Source organism: Lissotriton vulgaris, chromosome 6, assembly GCF_964263255.1.
Source record: "Lissotriton vulgaris chromosome 6, aLisVul1.2, whole genome shotgun sequence".
Lineage (NCBI taxonomy): Eukaryota > Metazoa > Chordata > Amphibia > Caudata > Salamandridae > Lissotriton > Lissotriton vulgaris.
This window is the reverse complement of record NC_141694.1, coordinates 757,261,587-757,279,999: the sequence shown is the minus strand read 5'-3', so window position 1 is coordinate 757,279,999 and position 18,413 is coordinate 757,261,587. Positions and strand designations below refer to the sequence as shown.

The following is an 18,413-nucleotide window of genomic DNA, read 5'->3' as shown; positions in this document are numbered from 1 at the left end:
CACTGATCTCTTACATTTCCTCTGAGATGTGGGACTGTCTTGTACACTTTTTCATAATGACCGACTTTATTCACTTAAGTTTTGCCCCGTTACAAAATGGCCAAACCTTTTTTCTTGACTGGCTAGTAGTCCGTCATCACTTTTGACCACACGCTAACACCATGCTGACCTCCGGCATATACTAACAGGCTCGCCGCATTTCAGATGTTGATCCGACTTGGAGACACACTTAGACTGCACACTTTGACGAGCGGTAAGATGCGCACTTGATCCAATTTGAGACATGGGCTAAGTCACATTTGGTTCAAGCGGGACCTTTGATTTTGTTCGTTTCACTTTTCCGTTTCTGATTGAGGCAACAATGCTTTTTCTCTCGCACGTTTATGGGTGTTAGGCTTTATCTCTCACTTTAGGCACATAAAGTTACACGCAGAGGTTTCATTTTATTGCCCATGGCGCTATGTTATCAACTCACGATTTTCACTACTTTTTTGCAAACGATGTGCTATCATTCTTTAAACTGACGGCGATACTGTTTAGATGTGATTTGCCTGTTTAGGCTGTGACATGAAACAAAAGTTATTCTATGTTGTGGACCCTCATAGTGATTTATTATTTATTAACAGATTCCCCTGACGAAGTGCCTGTCATGGGCACGAAATGCATTGGGAACATGCCTTTTCAAGTGTTTCTATGGTTTTAAAAACACAAACAATGTCTTGGATGTGAAATATGACATTGAAAGTCATGAATATGATTTATTAAAATTCAAACTTGATGAACTTTATTGAGGAAGTTTTGAAAAATTAATTGACGATCAAAGAGTCTTAACATTGGAGAGATCGTCCTGATCCTTTAAAGCAGTGCCCAGAGGGCCGTTCCCTAGAGAAAGGGGACGCTTTCAGTTCTACTTTTAATACACACCTAAAGTCCGACTAGGTGATACCTCTGAGGCACGCAACAGCCCTCACCCCTGACCCAAATTGAGCTTGTGCCCAGTCTACTTTCATTTGATATCACTGCAGTTTTTGCCAATTTATTTTTGTTGTTTGTATTTGCCCCTTGGGGAAGTCCCTCTGGCCCCCCATGGGATTTAGGAAGTCGGGGTATCCCTACCTGCCGCCTTATATTACTTTCAATTTGTTACTTCAGGACAGGGAAGAGTCCTGTAATAGCTGCCAGCAACATTTTTCTGATGTTGCTGCCAGCTAATTGGAGCGCTCGCTCCTAAGCAAAATGACCCAAGGGAAATGAAGCTCTGTGGGTCAATCCGAACACTCTGTTTTTAAATTGGAGCTCCCGCAAGAGTCTCTTGAACAAGTGTACTCATAGTACCTCCCACGGGGCGCCAGCGGCCCGGCAAGCCTTCCTTGGCGGCCCGCAGACCTTGCAGACATCTTACCTGTGTTTTTAAAAAAGTGTCCGCAAACACTGCTGGTTGCAGCAGCGCGACAGAGACTCTGCTCTATGGGGGCCGGGCGATTCTAGTGATAGAGTGGAGATGCAGGGGTCTAAGAAGAGGTGAAATACAACAAAGCCTCGTTAGCAAGTAAATGGTCTTTTTAAAGACCTGTGAAGTACTCGGGAGCGGCTGTGTGTGTGTGTGCCCAGGAAGCTGTCTCAGCCCGGGCTGACACACACGCACGGTGAGATGGGAGAGGGAGGGAGACGGAGGGAAAGGGAGGGAGGAAAAAGGAGACCGAGGGAGACAGAGGAAGGGAGACAGAGGGAGGGAGGGAAAGGGAGACAGAGGGAGATGGAGAGGAAGGGAGACAGAGGGAGGGAGACTGAGATGGAGACAAGAGACAGACAGGGAGGCAGACAGAGGAAGGGCGACAGGAAGGGCGACAGAGGGAGGGAGGGTGACAGAGGGAGGGCGGGCGACAGAGGGAGGTAAGGAAGGGAGGGAGAGAGAGAGAGGGAGGGAGACGGAGAGGGAGACAGACAGAGGGAGAGAGGAAGGGAGGGAGACGGAGAGGGAGGGAGATAGAGAGGGAGGGAGATGGAGAGCGAGAGAGGGAGAGAGAGCGAGAGAGGGAGAGAGAGCGAGAGAGGGAGAGAGAGAGAGAGAGAGAGAGGGAGAGAGAGAGAGAGGGAGAGAGAGAGAGGGAGAGGGAGGGAGACCGAGAGAGGGAGGGAGACCGAGAGAGGGAGGGAGACCGAGAGAGGGAGGGAGACAGAGAGAGGGAGGGAGACAGAGAGAGGGTGCGACAGAGCGAGAGAGACAGACAGAGGGAGAGCGACAAAGGGAGAGCGACAGAGGGAGAGCGACAGAGGGAGGGAGAGGGAGGGAGACAGAGAGAGGGAGGTGAGAGAGACAGAAGGAGACAGAGGGAGAAAGACAGCGGGAGAGAGAGAGGAAGGGAGACAGAGGGAGGGTGGCAGGGAGGGAGGGCGACAGGGAGAGAGGGAGGGTAACAGAGAAGGAGACACAGAGGGAGACAGTGAGAGAGGGACAGAGCGAGAGAGGGAGACAGAGGGAGAGAGACGGAGGGAGAGAGACGGAGGGAGAGAGACGGAGGGAGAGAGAGAGGGAGACAGAGAGAGGGAGACAGAGAGAGGGAGACAGAGAGAGGGAGACAGAGAGAGGGAGACAGGGAGACGGAGACAGGGAGACGGAGACAGAGAGAGGGAGACAGAGAGAGAGCATTAAAGATTACCAAGAATTGGATAAATGCAATGCAGAGCTGGCCCCATGGGGTGAGAACCGCATCTGTATTGTATGATGACTTTTCAAGCCAGGGAATTCTTATTCGAAGGTAAATTGGTTGGTCTAAAGAGAAATAATCAATGTCAAAAGTATACTACTAAATGTGTCATTATTTTTGGCGCATATTTAAGGTATGTTTTTGAAACAAAAAAACATGCTTCACAGAATAACAGATTTACTGACTCTTAAATTTGGTCCTTGCAGAAAGTAAAGTATTTTTTTTTTTTTTACCCTGCAGATTTTCAGTGGCAATGATAACTTCCTCAGTGCCGCACGAAACAGCTTCCTTCGCCCTATTGTGGCCCGCTACATGCGGGTTGTTCCGTATTCTTGGCACCAGAGAATAGCACTGAAAGTGGAACTGCTGGGCTGTCGACTAACCCAAGGTAGGTGCATATGATTGGCTGGACTAGCTGCAGCAAAAAAGTGAGACAGCTGGACTCTGAACCTTGTGTGGGCTTTTAATTGTTTCTTCTGTTTTGTCCCTAATACAGGCATTGCTCCTTCTGCCCAGCCCACCCTTCAGAAACCAATCTACAGTGCAGGAATTTCATTGGTGGCCGAAGACAAGACCCAGACAGAGCCCATTAACTCAGGAGGAATTGATTTTGGTAAAGAAGCGCTTGCCGTTATCCAGTACTTTCCCCAAGTTTGTGTAAAAGAGTTTAGTCATTAATTCTTCATGGATTTTCATGAAATTATATAGTGATTCAAATAATTTGGTACCAAAACAGTAGAATTTTCAGGAAGAGGTATTAAAAGCATGAAGTAAAGAAATATTCATTTAGATTTAGTTGTGCGCAGTGTATATCAGATGAGGCAGAGCACTTGATTGATTATGGGGCAAGAAGGCAGAATTTATATTGTGCATGAGCCATAAGCTCAATGTAGAATCCGATCAGCGCCAAAATGACGACTGAAACATAAGGGGATGCACAAAGGACTAAGGATAGAAAAGTTAAGAGGCAGGAGCATGGCCGAAAATGCTTGATGTCTTTTGTTCATGGGAATGGACTCATCCGAAGAGTGGAACAGAATGGCTCTGTTGAGCCATGTATAGGTCAACCAACGAGTTATTTTATGTAGCAGTATAGACTACACCCATGGCCACTTACACTGCTATTGCCAGTGAAACACTTAAGAGTTTACAACGCCTTCCTGAATAGCAGGAGCACGTCAGTGTTTTAAAGTCTTCTGGAATAATGTTCCCTTAAGCACAGGCTATCGCTGGAGAAACTGTACCACTGACCTGCTCACGCATGCTTTTAGGTGGAATTTGTAGTCTCTTACCCGTGGTTCTCATTGTCTGGATAGTAAGAATATGTTGGGTCAAGTAGTGTGGTGATTTGTAGAGAACTGCTGTATAGATTATTGACATTACCTTGAATTTAAAGAAGTACGCCTCTGTGAGTCCATGAAGTTTAAGCACCATAGCCAAATAGGAGCTTTTCTTTAAGGAAGATTGAACACTGATAGGTCGAGAGGGTTAGATTGGCAGGATTCAGGTGACCGGCTTTGTTGAATTCCCACCCACCCCGCATGGTTCCTAAGGTATTGTTTTCTTTAACACAGGTAATGCTACTTCAGCCCATCCAATGCTTCAGAAGCCAAGCCAAAGTTCACCTACTACTTTAGTGAATAATGACGAAACCATTCCAAAGCTGATTTTTTATGAAGAAAGTGATACAGGTAAACCAGTGCTAACTAATATTTCTTAACTGGTACAAGCTTTGTTGATCTTGCAAGCATTTTCCCTTCATTTTACTAAACCTATGCAGTGCTGGTGACAGATTTTGTATACAATGAAGTAAAAATGAAACCTTGATCAAGCAGCAGTTTTTAAAAAGGAACGCAAACAAATAAACTCTTCTGTCGAGGTCTACAAATATTACAGGTTGGGACACGATTAACAATGCCACACAAAGTATCTTATTTCATAGTGGGTCATTTATCCATTTCTATTTCATGCAAATCTCTTTAAACCACCGCTGCTTACCTTCAGATGGTAAATAAGCATGGACTTTATTGAATGATTTGCACAAATGATGTGAGACGGTGAAGTGAACCCAGACAGAGTGCTTTAAGGCAAGTGGAGTTAAGAATGTAGACCCATGAAGCTGGGAGAGAAAATTGAGTAGAACGTTAAACTAAATGTGAGTGGTGCTAGAGGGCCACTCACATGTTTAGGGGTATGAAGGAGTAAATTGTCTGGGGCATATCATTCTCCTTGCATTGACCCTCACAATATCCCTTCATTGTAATGGGGAAAATGCACACGTATCAACTGAGGAAGGAGCCATTTAGATTCTGGGAGGCAAAGGACAGTGATAATTTGGGTAATAAATGTGCACACTGCCCCCAGATAGGATACACACTTGATATACTGGTGCTTATGTTATGTGCTCAAGATACCTGCAAGGGCAAATGAAAACAATGTCTTTTAGAACTCACGTACAAATATTATAGGGTGGTGGATGGCCTTTATGCCATCAAAGACCCTACATTTTTGCTGTTCTATTATTTTGTTATCTTCCACCCCCATCTATCCCACACTTTTTTGTCTTCCACAGGGAATAAAACCTGTTGTCTCACCATTGAAATGTTTATATTCCACCACCCCATGCTTGCTCCTTGTCACTCGTCAACCTTCTTTTGTGGCCCCTGTTTCCCATTGCATTGCTTGCCCTTCATGAAAATTATTTCTGCCTCACTTTTCCTTCTTACCTGCTGTATGTGCATTTAACATATGGTAATGTTCAGATGGATGTGTTTGTGAACTACCGCTGACCAAAACATCCTAGCCTTGTGCCTCCATATCGTGTGTGTGAGAAAGCGGGTTTGACTCCAGTACAGCACAGTTTTATTTTGTGGTAAGGAAGTATGAGAGCATTACAGGAGGTGTACCAGGAGAGTCTCATTTGTGGAGATTACAGAGTAAATTTTTTTATCTCCCCTGTGATCTCCGGCCCTTTGCCACTGTAATTCACAAGAGGCACATGCAGCTGTTGACAACCTTTGTTGTCTTGGCAGTGATGGATCATAGGTCCACGTGAGAAACCATACCTCCGTATGGATAAGTCTTTAGCAGTACCCACATTTCTGAATGTGTAAACTCTCTTCCTTTAGCATTTCAAATTCTTTCTCTGTTATTTAACCTCTGCTCCATCCAGCTACCTTCTTAACAGTCCCTCATCATGCTCCTCATCTCCGACCGTAAAAGTTTGCTCACAAGTACCCACTGCATTTGTTGCAATTTGTTACAATTAGGTCCTTAGTCTTTCCCTTTTTGAGGATGAGGTACGAATGCAACCCCCCCCCCTTTCTCCATCTTGGTGTGCGCTAAAGAGTTTATTTTGTGCTGTGAAAAGTTAAGCGACCAGAAATAAATTTCATGGAAGTTTTGTTCTATTGCTGACAAAAAGGAGATAAAGACATGAGATAAGCTCAAAAAGTCTCTTACAGGGGTGTAGTTGATATTGGTAGGTGAAGGTCATAGATTAAGAGGCACTGCCTGGTGCAGTTTATAGGCAATAAGTACTGAAAAAGCTGAAAGTGTGTTGACAGCCTGAGCGACAACTGATTGACTGGCGGAAAGGAGCTAACGTGATGGGTGGACAAAGTTGAATGATTTGAACATCGTAGGTGACGGATAAGGGGAGATTCGCGCACCACTAGCCTATAACAGTAGAAAAACAGAAATCTAAGAAATTTCAATCTAGTGTTTCCATTTGGTTCCTGCATACATAGCACAAGTTTCACCTGGAACCTGAAACTGGTCGTCCTAAGGAGGGGGGCAGGTGAATGGCCTGCTCTAAATTTGTATAGGGAAATCATTGTAGAGTTCTAAAATGTTCTTTGGGGGGGGTTTCTTTAACATAGGTACTCCTACCTCTGTCAATCCACTGCTCCAGAAGCCAAACCAAGTTGTAACCACATTAGAAATAAATGAAGATCGAAGCGTCACAGAGCCCATTCCATCAGAAGAAAGCGATTTAGGTAAGAAGTGCTTGAGATTCTAAGGTAGCTCAATTGTATTTGGTTATTCCTGCATGTTTTGTGTATTCTTTTGTATCATCTTTTACTTAATTTAAGTAGTGTTGCAAATCAAAGCTCTGGCTTTTGTGTACCTGCTTTAATACTCTCAGAACAGGGGCCACACAAGCAGTAGCAGGGAAAGCCTCCCACATATCCAGAATGGGCACAGTATGGAAGGCAGTATTGCAAGACACACATACAACATAGACATTACACCCTCTGCTATGTTACTTTCCCATACTCCGATTCACTAACACAAATTGGTTAAATTGTACAAATGGATAGTGAACAGGAACAAAAAGAGACCATAAGAACGGATCTGTCTTGGAGTGAACAGTAGACAAGGTCTCTGTGCAGAGATAGTTTCAGCAAAAGCTGGTTGTTCGTCTTTGTAGTGACCGAGCAAGCGGACTGAAGCTGGGCAGGATGAAAAGCTGTAGAAGTAGAATTATGCCAGAAAGCAGGACGATGAGCTCTGAGAAACAAATTACAGACCAACTGTGGAGAAGTTTCCACCATGGGATCTATTATCAAATTTGTAGGGACAAGACGACATTTCGTCCATTGGGGTGAGGGATCAGGTACTCTAAAGTGAGATTACCATGTGACTCCAAAGCTTCCTGTCAGGGTAGTGGTGCTAGTTTTATGGAAAGCCTAGCCAAAGCATCCCATTGTATATTACATACAGCTAAAAGTAATTTGAAATGGATTCAGATTGAGCATAGTCGCACAACTCGAGGCGGGTGAGAGCATTCTCTGTAAGTATGGGGAGCTCACCCTGTGTGAGACAGTATATTTACCATACACAACTGTGAAAGGTGATCGATTGTGTGAGAAATGCTGTGCCATCTTGTGAGTTGTCAGCCTTGGAATCCCGAAGACAGCTTCCTGTCTCCAGCTCCATTGTGGTGTGCAGTTGTTTTGTCTGAGAAGGTGAGGTTTATTTTCCGAAAGGTTTACTATTTATTATTATTTATTAGAACAATGGAATGTATGGAGCTCCTATGAAGACAGTGAAGTGGCTCAGGGCAAATATAGTTGATATAGACCTTCTCTATCATCATTCCAATGGTTGTCTTTCGGTTTCTCCCGTTTATTTTAGAACAGTATACACTCTGCGGGTCAAATGCTCTAACCACATTATAGCCCTTCTGCCCCGGGCCTCTAGAATCATTATAGGCCCTTGTCTGGGATATAACTTGGATTTAGAAACGTTAACATCTGTTAAAACCCTCAGTCACAGTCTATAATGCTTAATTATTAAGGACATGGAGGCAGATCCCAAGAAGGCACTGAAACATTTTATCAACTTTGTAAATAAACACATTTCTAATGATTACTTCTCAGTGCAGATTACTCTCCTTTAGAATATTCCCCGGGTGCCAGACTGCATCTGGAAAGTTTTCATAGCAATGTTGCTGTGCATTGCTAGGTGGCACCATGTGGCTCTGATTTGACTTCGTTATTCCACGGAAGTAACAGAGGGGGTGCGTATATAAGCGCCACTCTTGCGTGCCGATGTCAGTTCATTTCCTTCCGCACCTTCAAACATGGATCCAGAGCTGTGCTCCCTCTTTCATGGGTTTGCAAGGGAACAATGTCCCCACCTAAAACTACAGTGTTCAAACTTTACTGTAATTGTCAAAAACAGATGTCTGTAATTGACCCACACAATGATTGCCTTTGGGGGCATGACTCCTAGTCATGCGATGAGTGCACCCTCATGCAGCCTGTACTTGCCTTCTATGAGCCCTTGCCTCAATTGAATGAAGCTCTGGATACTCTCATGGGCACTTGGTCTAAATGTTTCTCTTCTCCACTGGTGAACAGGCATGTGGCCAGCAGGCACAAACAGGCATTCGACAATCCTGTTTTTCCTATTCATCATCCTACTCCTGAGACTTCGGTGGTCCAAGCTCCCACCAGCAAGGTGAATCCTAATTTACTCACCACTACCCTCATGGACGAGGAGCCAAAAATGATTTGAGGCATTTCGAAAACTGAAGTTCTCTTCAGCCAGCCTAGCCTTGAGATTGTTTCTACATGGTGTGCTTACTAAGCCGATATAAGACCGTCCTCTGGAGCAGGGCCAGCAAGAAGTTGCATGGGGTCTTGGAAGAATTTAGGGCTTTCTTGGCTCAAACCATTAAAGATGGTCAAGATTCAGCCAAATAAATCACAACTGTTGGCCTGAACACTACTGATTGCTTGGGATGAGCAGTTGTCACTAGTGTGGTGTTCAGGTATCATGCATGGATGTGGTTCATATGTGTTTCTGGAGATGTGTAGTAATTCCTTATTGGTATGCCTTTTGATGGCCACCGCCTATTTCATGAAAAAGCTGACTATCCTGGAACGCTATAAGGAAAGGTGGACTCCTGAGCTTTCTTTTGGCCTCTTGATCCCTGCCAGATAGGTTCCCTACTGGTTTTAGCTCTTCTGAGGTTACTCCAGAGGGTTGGTGTACAGGCATCCCCAAGCCTCCCCCCCCCATTTTACTGCAGTCACCCCTACTTTAGTGGCAAGGATCAGGCACCATGCGTCCCCAGGGGATCGATCTACCCAGTCACCCTCTCCTGCAACATCAGTCTCCAAGCCACTTTCAATCAATCGGGTTTGTAAAGCGTGCTACTCACCCGTGAGGGTGTCAAGGTGCTTGAGAGGAGGGGGGGGCTCTGGATCTGTCAAAGAGACAGGTTTTGAGGTCCTTCCTGAACCTGTGCAGGGTCGGGGATCATCTGATGTTCACAGGGAGCTCGTTTTAGGTTTTGGTCGCGATGTCTGAGAATGCTCTCCCACCAGTTCTGTTTCTGTGGATGCAGGGGATCTCTGCCAGGGCGAGGTTGGCAGAGTGGTTCCTCTTGGGTAAGTGGAAGGACACTCTCTCGTTGAGGTATTTGGGTCCGATGTTGTGGAGGGATTTGTAGGCGTGGGTGTGGAGTTTGAAGGTGACCCTCTTCCCAACAGGAAGCCAGTGGAGGGCTCATAGGTGTTGGGTCATGTGCTCATGGCGCCGTGTCCCGAGGATGAGTCTGGCTGCGGCGTTCGGGATGGTCTGGAGCCTGTGGTGGGGAGTCTTGTTGATTCTGGAATAGAGGGCATTGCTACAGTCCAGTCGGCTAGTAATGAGTGTGTGGATGATGGTCCATCTGCAGTCTGGGGGGATCCACTTGATGGTCTTACGTTGGATGCGGAGGCATTTGAAATTAGTGGAGGCGATGGCGTTGATCTGGCGGTACATGGAGAGGGAGGAGTCCAGGATGATGCCGAGGTTCTGAGCGTGGTCTGTAGGGGTGGGTGGGCTCCCTAGGGCAGAGGGACACCAGGTGTTGTCCCAGGCGGAGGTGCAGGGACCGAGGATGAGGACCTCTGTCTTCTGAGTTTAGCTTCAGGCAACTGTCCTTCTTCCAGGCTGCCACCTTCTTCATACCTTCCTGGAAACAGAGTCTGGTGTCATTGGGGATCTTTGTGAGCGAGAGGATGAGCTGGGTGTTGTCAGAGTGGGATACGATGCTGAGCCCATGCTGTCTGACGATGGCGGTGAGGGGGGCTATGTAGATGTCGAAAAGCGTGGGGCTGTGATCCCTGGGGTACTCCGCAGTTGATTTCCGTGGGTTTGGAGAGGAAGGGAGGAAGTCTGATCCTCTGGGTTCTGCCGGAGAGGAAAGATTGGATCCAGTCTAGGGCGGCACCTGGTATTCCTGCGTGGTGCAGTCGGGCTACGAGAGTGCGATGAGAGACGGTGTCGAAGGCTGCAGGGAGGTCTAGAAGGATGAAGGCCGCAGTGTGTCCCTGGTTGAGTAACATGCGTATGTCGTCAGTGGTGGCGAGGAGGGCAGTCTCGGTGCTGTGGTTGCTGCGGAATCCAGACTGAGAGGCGTCCACGATGGAATTTCCTTCTATGAAGGCGGTCAGCTGGGTGTGTACGAGTCTCTCAGTGACTTTCGCCGCAAAGGAGAGGAGAGAGATGGGCTGGTAGTTTTTCAGGTCCGTTGGGTCGGCCAATGGTTTTTTGAGGAGGGGTTTTACCTCCGCCCGTTTAACATGCCCTTAGCAACAGGCAGCCACTTTGTGGGAGGAAAGATTAAAAAAAATTCCCAGTGTGGCAATCCATCACATCTATGAGATTCTTCCTCCAGATAGTTCCAATCTGACCAGCTGCAGATGCCTTCTACATCAGAGCGACTATCAGAGAAGCACCTGTCCACCTACTGTAAGATGTGCAAGCTTTGCTTTCCAAAAGGGTCACCAAGAGAATTCAGGATCCGAAACAGGGAAAGGATTTATTACTCCTGCTATTTCCTTGTGCCGAAGAAGGATGAAAGCCTTCTGCCTATTTCAGATCTTCACCCCTAGAATGCCTTCCAGGTTAAGAGAAAAACGAAATGCTCACACTGGCCCAGGTTTTGTCTGCCTTGGATCCAGCTGGCCAGATGGAAGCCTTCGACCTGCATGATACATACATTAATCTGCCTGCCTGCAGCACCGCAGACGTTACTTGCAGGGCAAGGTTAGTAAAGAGCATTTTCAGTTTGCTGTGCTCTCCTTCAGCATTCCCAGCGCACCTTGGGTGTTAATGAAAGCGATGGCTGTGGTCACCAACCATCTTCTGATGTTCAGGATACCGGTTTTCCACTATTTCAACAAACTGACTGCTGAAGGCGGGCCCACCACAGCTAGTCTTAGACCAACTTCAGATTACTGTGAACCTCATGACATCATTGGACATCCTTTTATACTACCTGTCTCAGATTGGGGCAGTTTAGGGGTTTCTTCCAAGGCAACAAGTCCAGGACATTTGTGATCTGATCCTGATGTCTCGGACCTAGATCTCATGAGAGTAGCTCTGAGGCTTTTTGTGCTGCTGCCTCGTGCATCTTGTTTGTGCACTACTTCAGGTGGAATATGTGGGATCTGAAGACTCGGTGGGCCTAGCACTAAGGAAACGTGTCCAGTGCCATCCAGGTTTCAGAGAAGACTGTCCCATATCTGCAGTGGTGGTTGCTCGACTTTAACCTGACCAGTGGCACACCCCGCTCTGGTTCCCATCCATCCACAGCTCATGGTGCTGACAGATGTATCGCTGCTGGGATGGCGAAGTCATCTGAGAGAGGAGTTTAGAGGGCTCTAGTCTTCTGAGGAAGCCCAGCTACATACAAGTCAATTGGAGTTGCGGGCCATTAGGCTGGCTTTTTAGTTCTTCCTACCAGGGTATTTTTCCGGTGGGCCAGAAGGTTGGGGGCCGTTTTATTTTACTGGGGCCTGTTTTTCAGCAGTGCTGCAGTATCGGCCCCCTGTAACAAAAGCGGCCTGGTGGCAGCAGTGCTTCACTACAACCCCCTCCTGTACCCCCTCCCCCTGAGGTGAGGAATATGCAGTTAGCAGTGTCCATTGAAAGAACAAGTTAATTACCTACGGTAACACTATTTCCAGTGTATACTCCATCTAACAGATTCCTCCCTGCTCTGCCACCACCCTATTCAGTGAAGTGGTTTCTTATAACCATCTAAAGTGGTTCCATATTAGAGATTCGCACATTGTTACCAACAATCGTTTTGTGCTTTCTGCCTGAAGATGCGAAAAGAGTCAAGCAAGAAATGGACGTCAGTGCCCAGGGGAGGTGGGAGTGGTTCTTATAGGCGGATCTGTTATGTCTGGGCGGAATGAAGTCAAAGTTCAGCTGCATGGCACCGCCTAGCTGTGCTAATGAAAACTTTCCGGATCCAGACTGGCACCTGGAGAAGATTCTAAAGGTGAGGAATCTGCGGTTGTGTAGACCAGCCACCAGAAAGAACAACATACACTGTGCAGTGCATAGCGCTCACTTTCAGCCTATCAAAGAGATCAACTTCTTTGTACTTTCCAATTGAGTTTGCGCAGCGAGGACTGAAATTAGCAACCCTCATGTTAGGAGATGAAACTACAGGGACTCAAGAGTGGAACATAGATGAAAATGTGGGTATTGTTATTCTAGACAATAGGTACTCAGACACCCTACTTACTGACATGGTGTATATTAATATACATTTTTCTTATTTTGATCCTCAATAACATTGTGCCTTATTTTAATAAACTGCAAAAGTATAATCAATTGATGTTGATTCAGGAGCTATTAGAATGTATACAACTAAACTCAAGTTACCAAACATCATTCAGATTTCTTACATTTAGTTTGAACTATATGAATGGGACCATTTTTTATAAGATATTCGGCTTGGTTGATTTCACTGGCCAAATAATGACGTGATCTGCATATTTACAATTACAGTCACTCCAAGTGAAAAAAGGATAGTAAGCTACAGTTTTAAACAACTTTTGTTTAGGCACTTATCACATTGACCACTTCTTTCGATTCAGTTTGGGAAGTGTACGTTTTTCTGCGTCGTTGTTACAATACAAACAGCGTGTAGTTTTTTTAGCAAACATATTGTCGCAAACTGAGCATTGTTATCAAATTATGACCATTATCTGTTAAATCATAGCAAAGCTGTGTAAGTCAATACAATTCTATCAAATGTAATGGAAAACTGCAATTAGTCTAATATTTTCTTTTTTTTTTTGTTGTAGGTCTGAAAGTTGCAATCATAGTTGCTCCAGTAATCCTGTCTCTCTTGCTCCTGATTGGTGGTATTTTTGCCTGTGCAACTTTAAGAAAGTATGTTGCTCAACTATCTATTGTGTTTTAACAAGACAAAACAAATTGTTAATGGAAGTACTAATGGACGTTTTAGATTGACATGATTCAGAAATCAATGCCTAGTTGGTTTAAATTGGTTACTACTGATAGAATATTTATTTTTTATTGAAGAAAGGTTATGTCCAATCCTCAAAAAGTAAATGAACAACTACTTACTTGTAGGTCTGTAGATATTCATGCACCTTTAGCTGGTAAATTCCCACCCTGGATACGCTCTCAGTGTGCCTTCTTTTAAGGACAGGCGTAAGTGCCCCTAAAAGAAGTAAATGGCAGGAAGAGCTCCCCAATTTTATTGGGGAGTTTAGGGAAATAGTGTTGTCCAAAAGAGAAACAAGCAAAAGGTAAATGTTCTAGCTCACATTTATGTCAGATTTTCATTTGCAGAATTTTTGACCGGGTGGCTATTGAGCTTGTGTGAGTTTCAGGATTATTCTGTAAATCCAGTGGGAAGCATGTGAAAGTTTGACCTGCCCTGTGGTCTCTTGCCCTAGAAGCGGTGTCCTCCTTTTTGGCTAGCGGAGCCTTTCCTAGGACACAGCATCTCACTATTTGAGTTCCACAAGTTGTCATTCATTTGTTGGTATAACCCTTCCATAATTTCCAGGAACTGGAGTTATTTTTTAGAGGTTAGTTCCTCATTGGTAAAAGTTTATCCCATGCATTCCTTCTTTTGCGTTATGTTGGTTGATGCCACCAGGCTACTTTTTATTTCCTGACATGTAAGTCACAGTTTTCACCTTGATTTGGAAACCCTCTACCATCCTCTCATAGTCTATTCTTTAATTCTCTCGCCTCGGTGCCCACTCTGATCAGCGATCACACTCGGCAACTCTGGGCATTAGCTTGCCTCATCTTCACTAACGGCCCCACCAGACCGCCGGGGATGCCTGGTCTCACCCTGGAGATACCCATTAAGGGACCATCTCTCAGGGAAGCCAGGAAGGGTTTCGCAGCGGTCGAAGCGCCTTGGGACCCTCCGGGTAAGTAGTGCGCTATATAAATGCCTAAACATACATACATACATACATCGCTCTCACTTCATTACTACAAATGGCGCTGCTTTTGGAGCTTCAGCCCTTATGACTGTATTGTTTTAGGGATCTGTATTTCATTTTGCGAAGCACTGCGCTGATCTGCCTGAAGTTATGTGACGTACCCACGACTCTGGTGAAAGAGGTCCTGGACAAATAAATGAAAACACAAGTTGCCTGCTATGGTGACTCTTGTACTTGACTTCAAGGACCTGTGTTTTTGAGGGGGAATGGCAAAGGCCCGCACCCAGAGGGTGGTTAATGGGCCGGTGCTGTAAACTGCGCCAAGGCCCGGGAGCGGTGGTCCTCAGGAGGGGACTGGGACAAAGGACAGGAAATGGCACCCGCACTCCACGAGTAGAAGGGAAAAGGGTTTGCAAAATAGCAAGAGTGGAGCAAAAACACTGCCCAAAGAGGAGGCACTGCACCTTTTGAATCATGCCCGTATGGCATCAGGCCCCTATTAATGGGGTAAGCGTCCTTGCCCGGCCACTGTACGTGTGGAGGACAGTGCCGAAGCAGGGATAAAATAAGGCCAGTTGGAGAACGCCCAGCAAGAGTTGTGCTGCCAGAGAAGAAAAGGGAGAAGACTTCCAGTCTTTCGTTTGCCGCCAGAGGACCGCTGCGGAAGGAACTGCCATGAAAATCTGAAGCTGCTGCCAGAAGACCGCTGCATTGCACACATGGTGCAAGATATCGGAGGCATGATCCAGGTGCTGTTAGGAAAAGAGAAGGCCACCATAGGGAGCTGCAGGAACTAATAGGGAAATAAAACTTTGCAGCACGTGTCATCCCGGTGGGGAGAGTATTCGCAAGATGGCTGACTCAATTGACTAAAGGGCTGCGGAAGAAGCACTACCATTTGCGAAGAGGCGCATGAGCGAAGCCTTATTTGAGGATCTGGCTATTTTTCCTGCAAGAATTTAACAGGTGCTCAGATGGAGGGAAAGGTGGATCTCTGACAAGGAGCTAGCCCTGTAAATGGACGCATCAGGCAGCCTGGGTTTTGGAGCAACTCTGAGGGACAAATGGTGCGCACATAGATGGCCACAGGGATAAGGAAGAACATTTTGTTTCTAGAACTGTCCCCAAATACTGTGGCTCTGACAATATGGAGTGCAAGGCAATGCAACATGAGGTTGAAACTGTGGTCTGAAAACCAAGCTGTAGTACACACCATTAACAAGGGAAGCCAAATGCACACTAGTGCTGAGACTACTGAGAAGACAGGTGAAGTTACATTTGTCAGGCAACCTGGAGGTGCAGGCGAGGCACATCTAAGGGATCAATAAAGCTCAGGTGGATGCGCTCTCTCGTTTCCAGATGAGGAAATTCAGGGAACTGGCTCACACAGCATAGTGTAGTGCCCCCCCCCCCCCCCCTCAGAGGAGCTGTGGTCCTTGGCAGACGCGAGCTGTCAGAGCTGGTAGAGCACTCATTGGCACCCAAGACGGTGCAGAGGTATACCTCTTACAAAGAGACGTTGAGTAAAATGATGGAGCTGCACTCTTTCAAAGAAACAGCGACTACAGCCCGAGCTGCAGAACAGTTTGTGAAGTGGGCATTTGATTACAACAAAACCAGATCTTGGGCACAAGCACATTTGGCGGCAATAGCACGTTTTGCCAAGCTGGCCACTTGAAAAGATCCTACAACAGCTCCTTACCTCAGAGCAGCAATGAAGGGTTGGCGGCGCCTAGAGGGGGTGAAGGTGGACAAACGGAGGACAATTGAGTGCAGCATACTGTCACACCTGCTAGGGGTTCTGCGTCAAATATGCACTGACACATTGAAAGTCACTCTATTCAACGCAGCCTTCATGCTAGCCATCTTTGGGGCCTTTAGAGTAAGCGAGTTGGTGGCTCTATCTAAAAATGAAACAGCGGGAGTCCCGGTACACATGGAGGTGATGCTGAGGAGATCCTAGATGGATCAAGAGGCAAAGGGTACGGTAGTAAAGCTACAGGGCCTGTTAAGCTGCATGTGTCCGATGCACTGGATGCAGAAGTAATGGGCAATCTGCCCCGCATGGTAAAGTCCGCTATACAAACACAAGAACGGGGAGTGCCTTAGCAGGTTCCAGTTTCAGGTGGTGCTGAGGATGGTGCTCCCAAAGGCAGGTATACAAGCAGCAGAGTCTGGCCCTCATTCCTTCCACATTGGAGCAGCAACAACAGCCACTAGATGGGGGTTTACAGAGGAGGGCATCAAGAATGTAGGAAGATGGCGATCAATGACTTACAACCGCTATGTGAGGCTCTCTCAGGGGAGTGGACGATGACAATCCACCCCGTCCCTCCTCCCCATTTTTAACTGTGTTTTTGGGGATGGGGAATGTGACCCGTTATCTGTTAACTGTGTGCTAGACAAAAAATATTTCCTGGAGGTGGAATGGAACTGGACTACCAGTGCAAAAGTCACTATTGTGTTGGCTACTTTTGGTTCCATATCCTTTCTGATATTGAGATGAACTTTTTCAAGTACAGGCCCTAGACTTTGTAAGCAGGGAAATGCCCCCAGGGAATAGCCCCCCTCTTTTATTACGTAGAAAATCCATTACCTTTTTATAAGATAGTATTAGGAATGTGATATTTTGTGGCTTATGCCGGCTGGATTTGTGAGAGCCCTACATTCAAAATCACAGAAGTTTGCTGATAAAAGATAAAGCATTCACGGCTGACATTAGATGTGATCTGCAGGGCACAGGTTCAAATTCAAGCATGGCCAGCTCAAAAGGTGGTAAATTGAGTATCATTTTATGTTAAATCCCAGTATGACCATGCATTATTATTATTGTAGTTCTTGTTACTGATTATTGTTCTACTTGTTATTTTTGTTATTGATATGTCAATAATATCCTCTTGTATTGTTTTTCTTTATCTTGACCTCAAACGCCAGTCTGTTACAGATCTACATCATGCAGTTAGATGGTTGTCTGTTCTTTTCCTCAATTTCTTGCCTGGCATGCTCCATTCCCCTGGTGTGCATCAAAACATATTTTTCGAGATCCGTCCTATATATTTGGCCTGCAATTCCCAACTTGTCTAAATCTCCCTGCAGCTCATTCCGCTCTCTCACCCCATGCCATAATTTGTGTTCATTATTTGAGCATAACTGCCCTCCAGCAAAAGCAAGATTCACCCGCTCATGTTTCAGAACATGCTTTTGTTTGTGCCTCATTTGGGGTTATTATTTTAACAACTGTAGGTCTGCAGAACCTGAAAATCCAATGGTTTAGAGTTAGCGGTCTTTTTTGTTCATAGTTAGTATATTCTGAACATAATCCACATCACTGTCATGTAGTGACTTAATTATATTTATAGACAGAAGTGCTGCTTTATTTGGAGTTATTATTTACTGCCTACTTCATAGAGGGCTTTGATTACTCCATTTCTGTTTAAGGATATGGTGTTGCTCTTTGAACTTGACCTTCTTGTGTTTTACATTTTTGTATTCTTGTAAATTTTAAACGCTTTCACATTTTCCCCCTTGTCCCTTTACAAGTAAATGTCTGGAACAGTTCAAGGCGGCCTGACACATTCTTTCTGTAGAGTGATTTTTGATTTATAATCCCAATTCAAATTATTTCAAGACTTTAACCAAGTGTGTTTTTCTGATATTTTATTAATAGTTTTTTTTTTTATAAGACAAGGCCGACAAGTATTCTAAAATAGTCTCTAGGCAGGCCTGAAAAGGAACATGAATCACTTAATTACATTTAACTGATATTTAAGAAAAGAGGCACAGTCAATAAGGAAATAATACTTATGTGGAGAATACTTTTGTTGATATAGCATACAGTCGTATTAAATATCACCACAGAAGCTCACACCCCCCTAAAATTGGTATTTCTTGCAGGAAAAAGAATCAAGGAAGTGGCATTGGGTTAAACAAAGCCCAAGAAACAGGTTGGTGAAAATATTCTTTTTCTTTTGGTCCG

General features: G+C 45.4%; 1 protein-coding gene across 1 annotated transcript in view; it reads left to right on the top strand.

The window, feature by feature from the left end:
- DCBLD1 (discoidin, CUB and LCCL domain containing 1) overlaps window positions 1–18,413 on the top strand; it is a 258,277-nt gene that overhangs the window by 228,989 nt on the left and 10,875 nt on the right. The window contains exons 10-15 of the mRNA XM_086926742.1: window positions 2,949–3,096; window positions 3,205–3,321; window positions 4,283–4,399; window positions 6,590–6,706; window positions 13,313–13,400; window positions 18,332–18,381. Of these exons, the coding sequence (XP_086782868.1) occupies window positions 2,949–3,096; window positions 3,205–3,321; window positions 4,283–4,399; window positions 6,590–6,706; window positions 13,313–13,400; window positions 18,332–18,381 (637 nt within the window). The remainder of the gene's footprint in view (window positions 1–2,948; window positions 3,097–3,204; window positions 3,322–4,282; window positions 4,400–6,589; window positions 6,707–13,312; window positions 13,401–18,331; window positions 18,382–18,413) is intronic.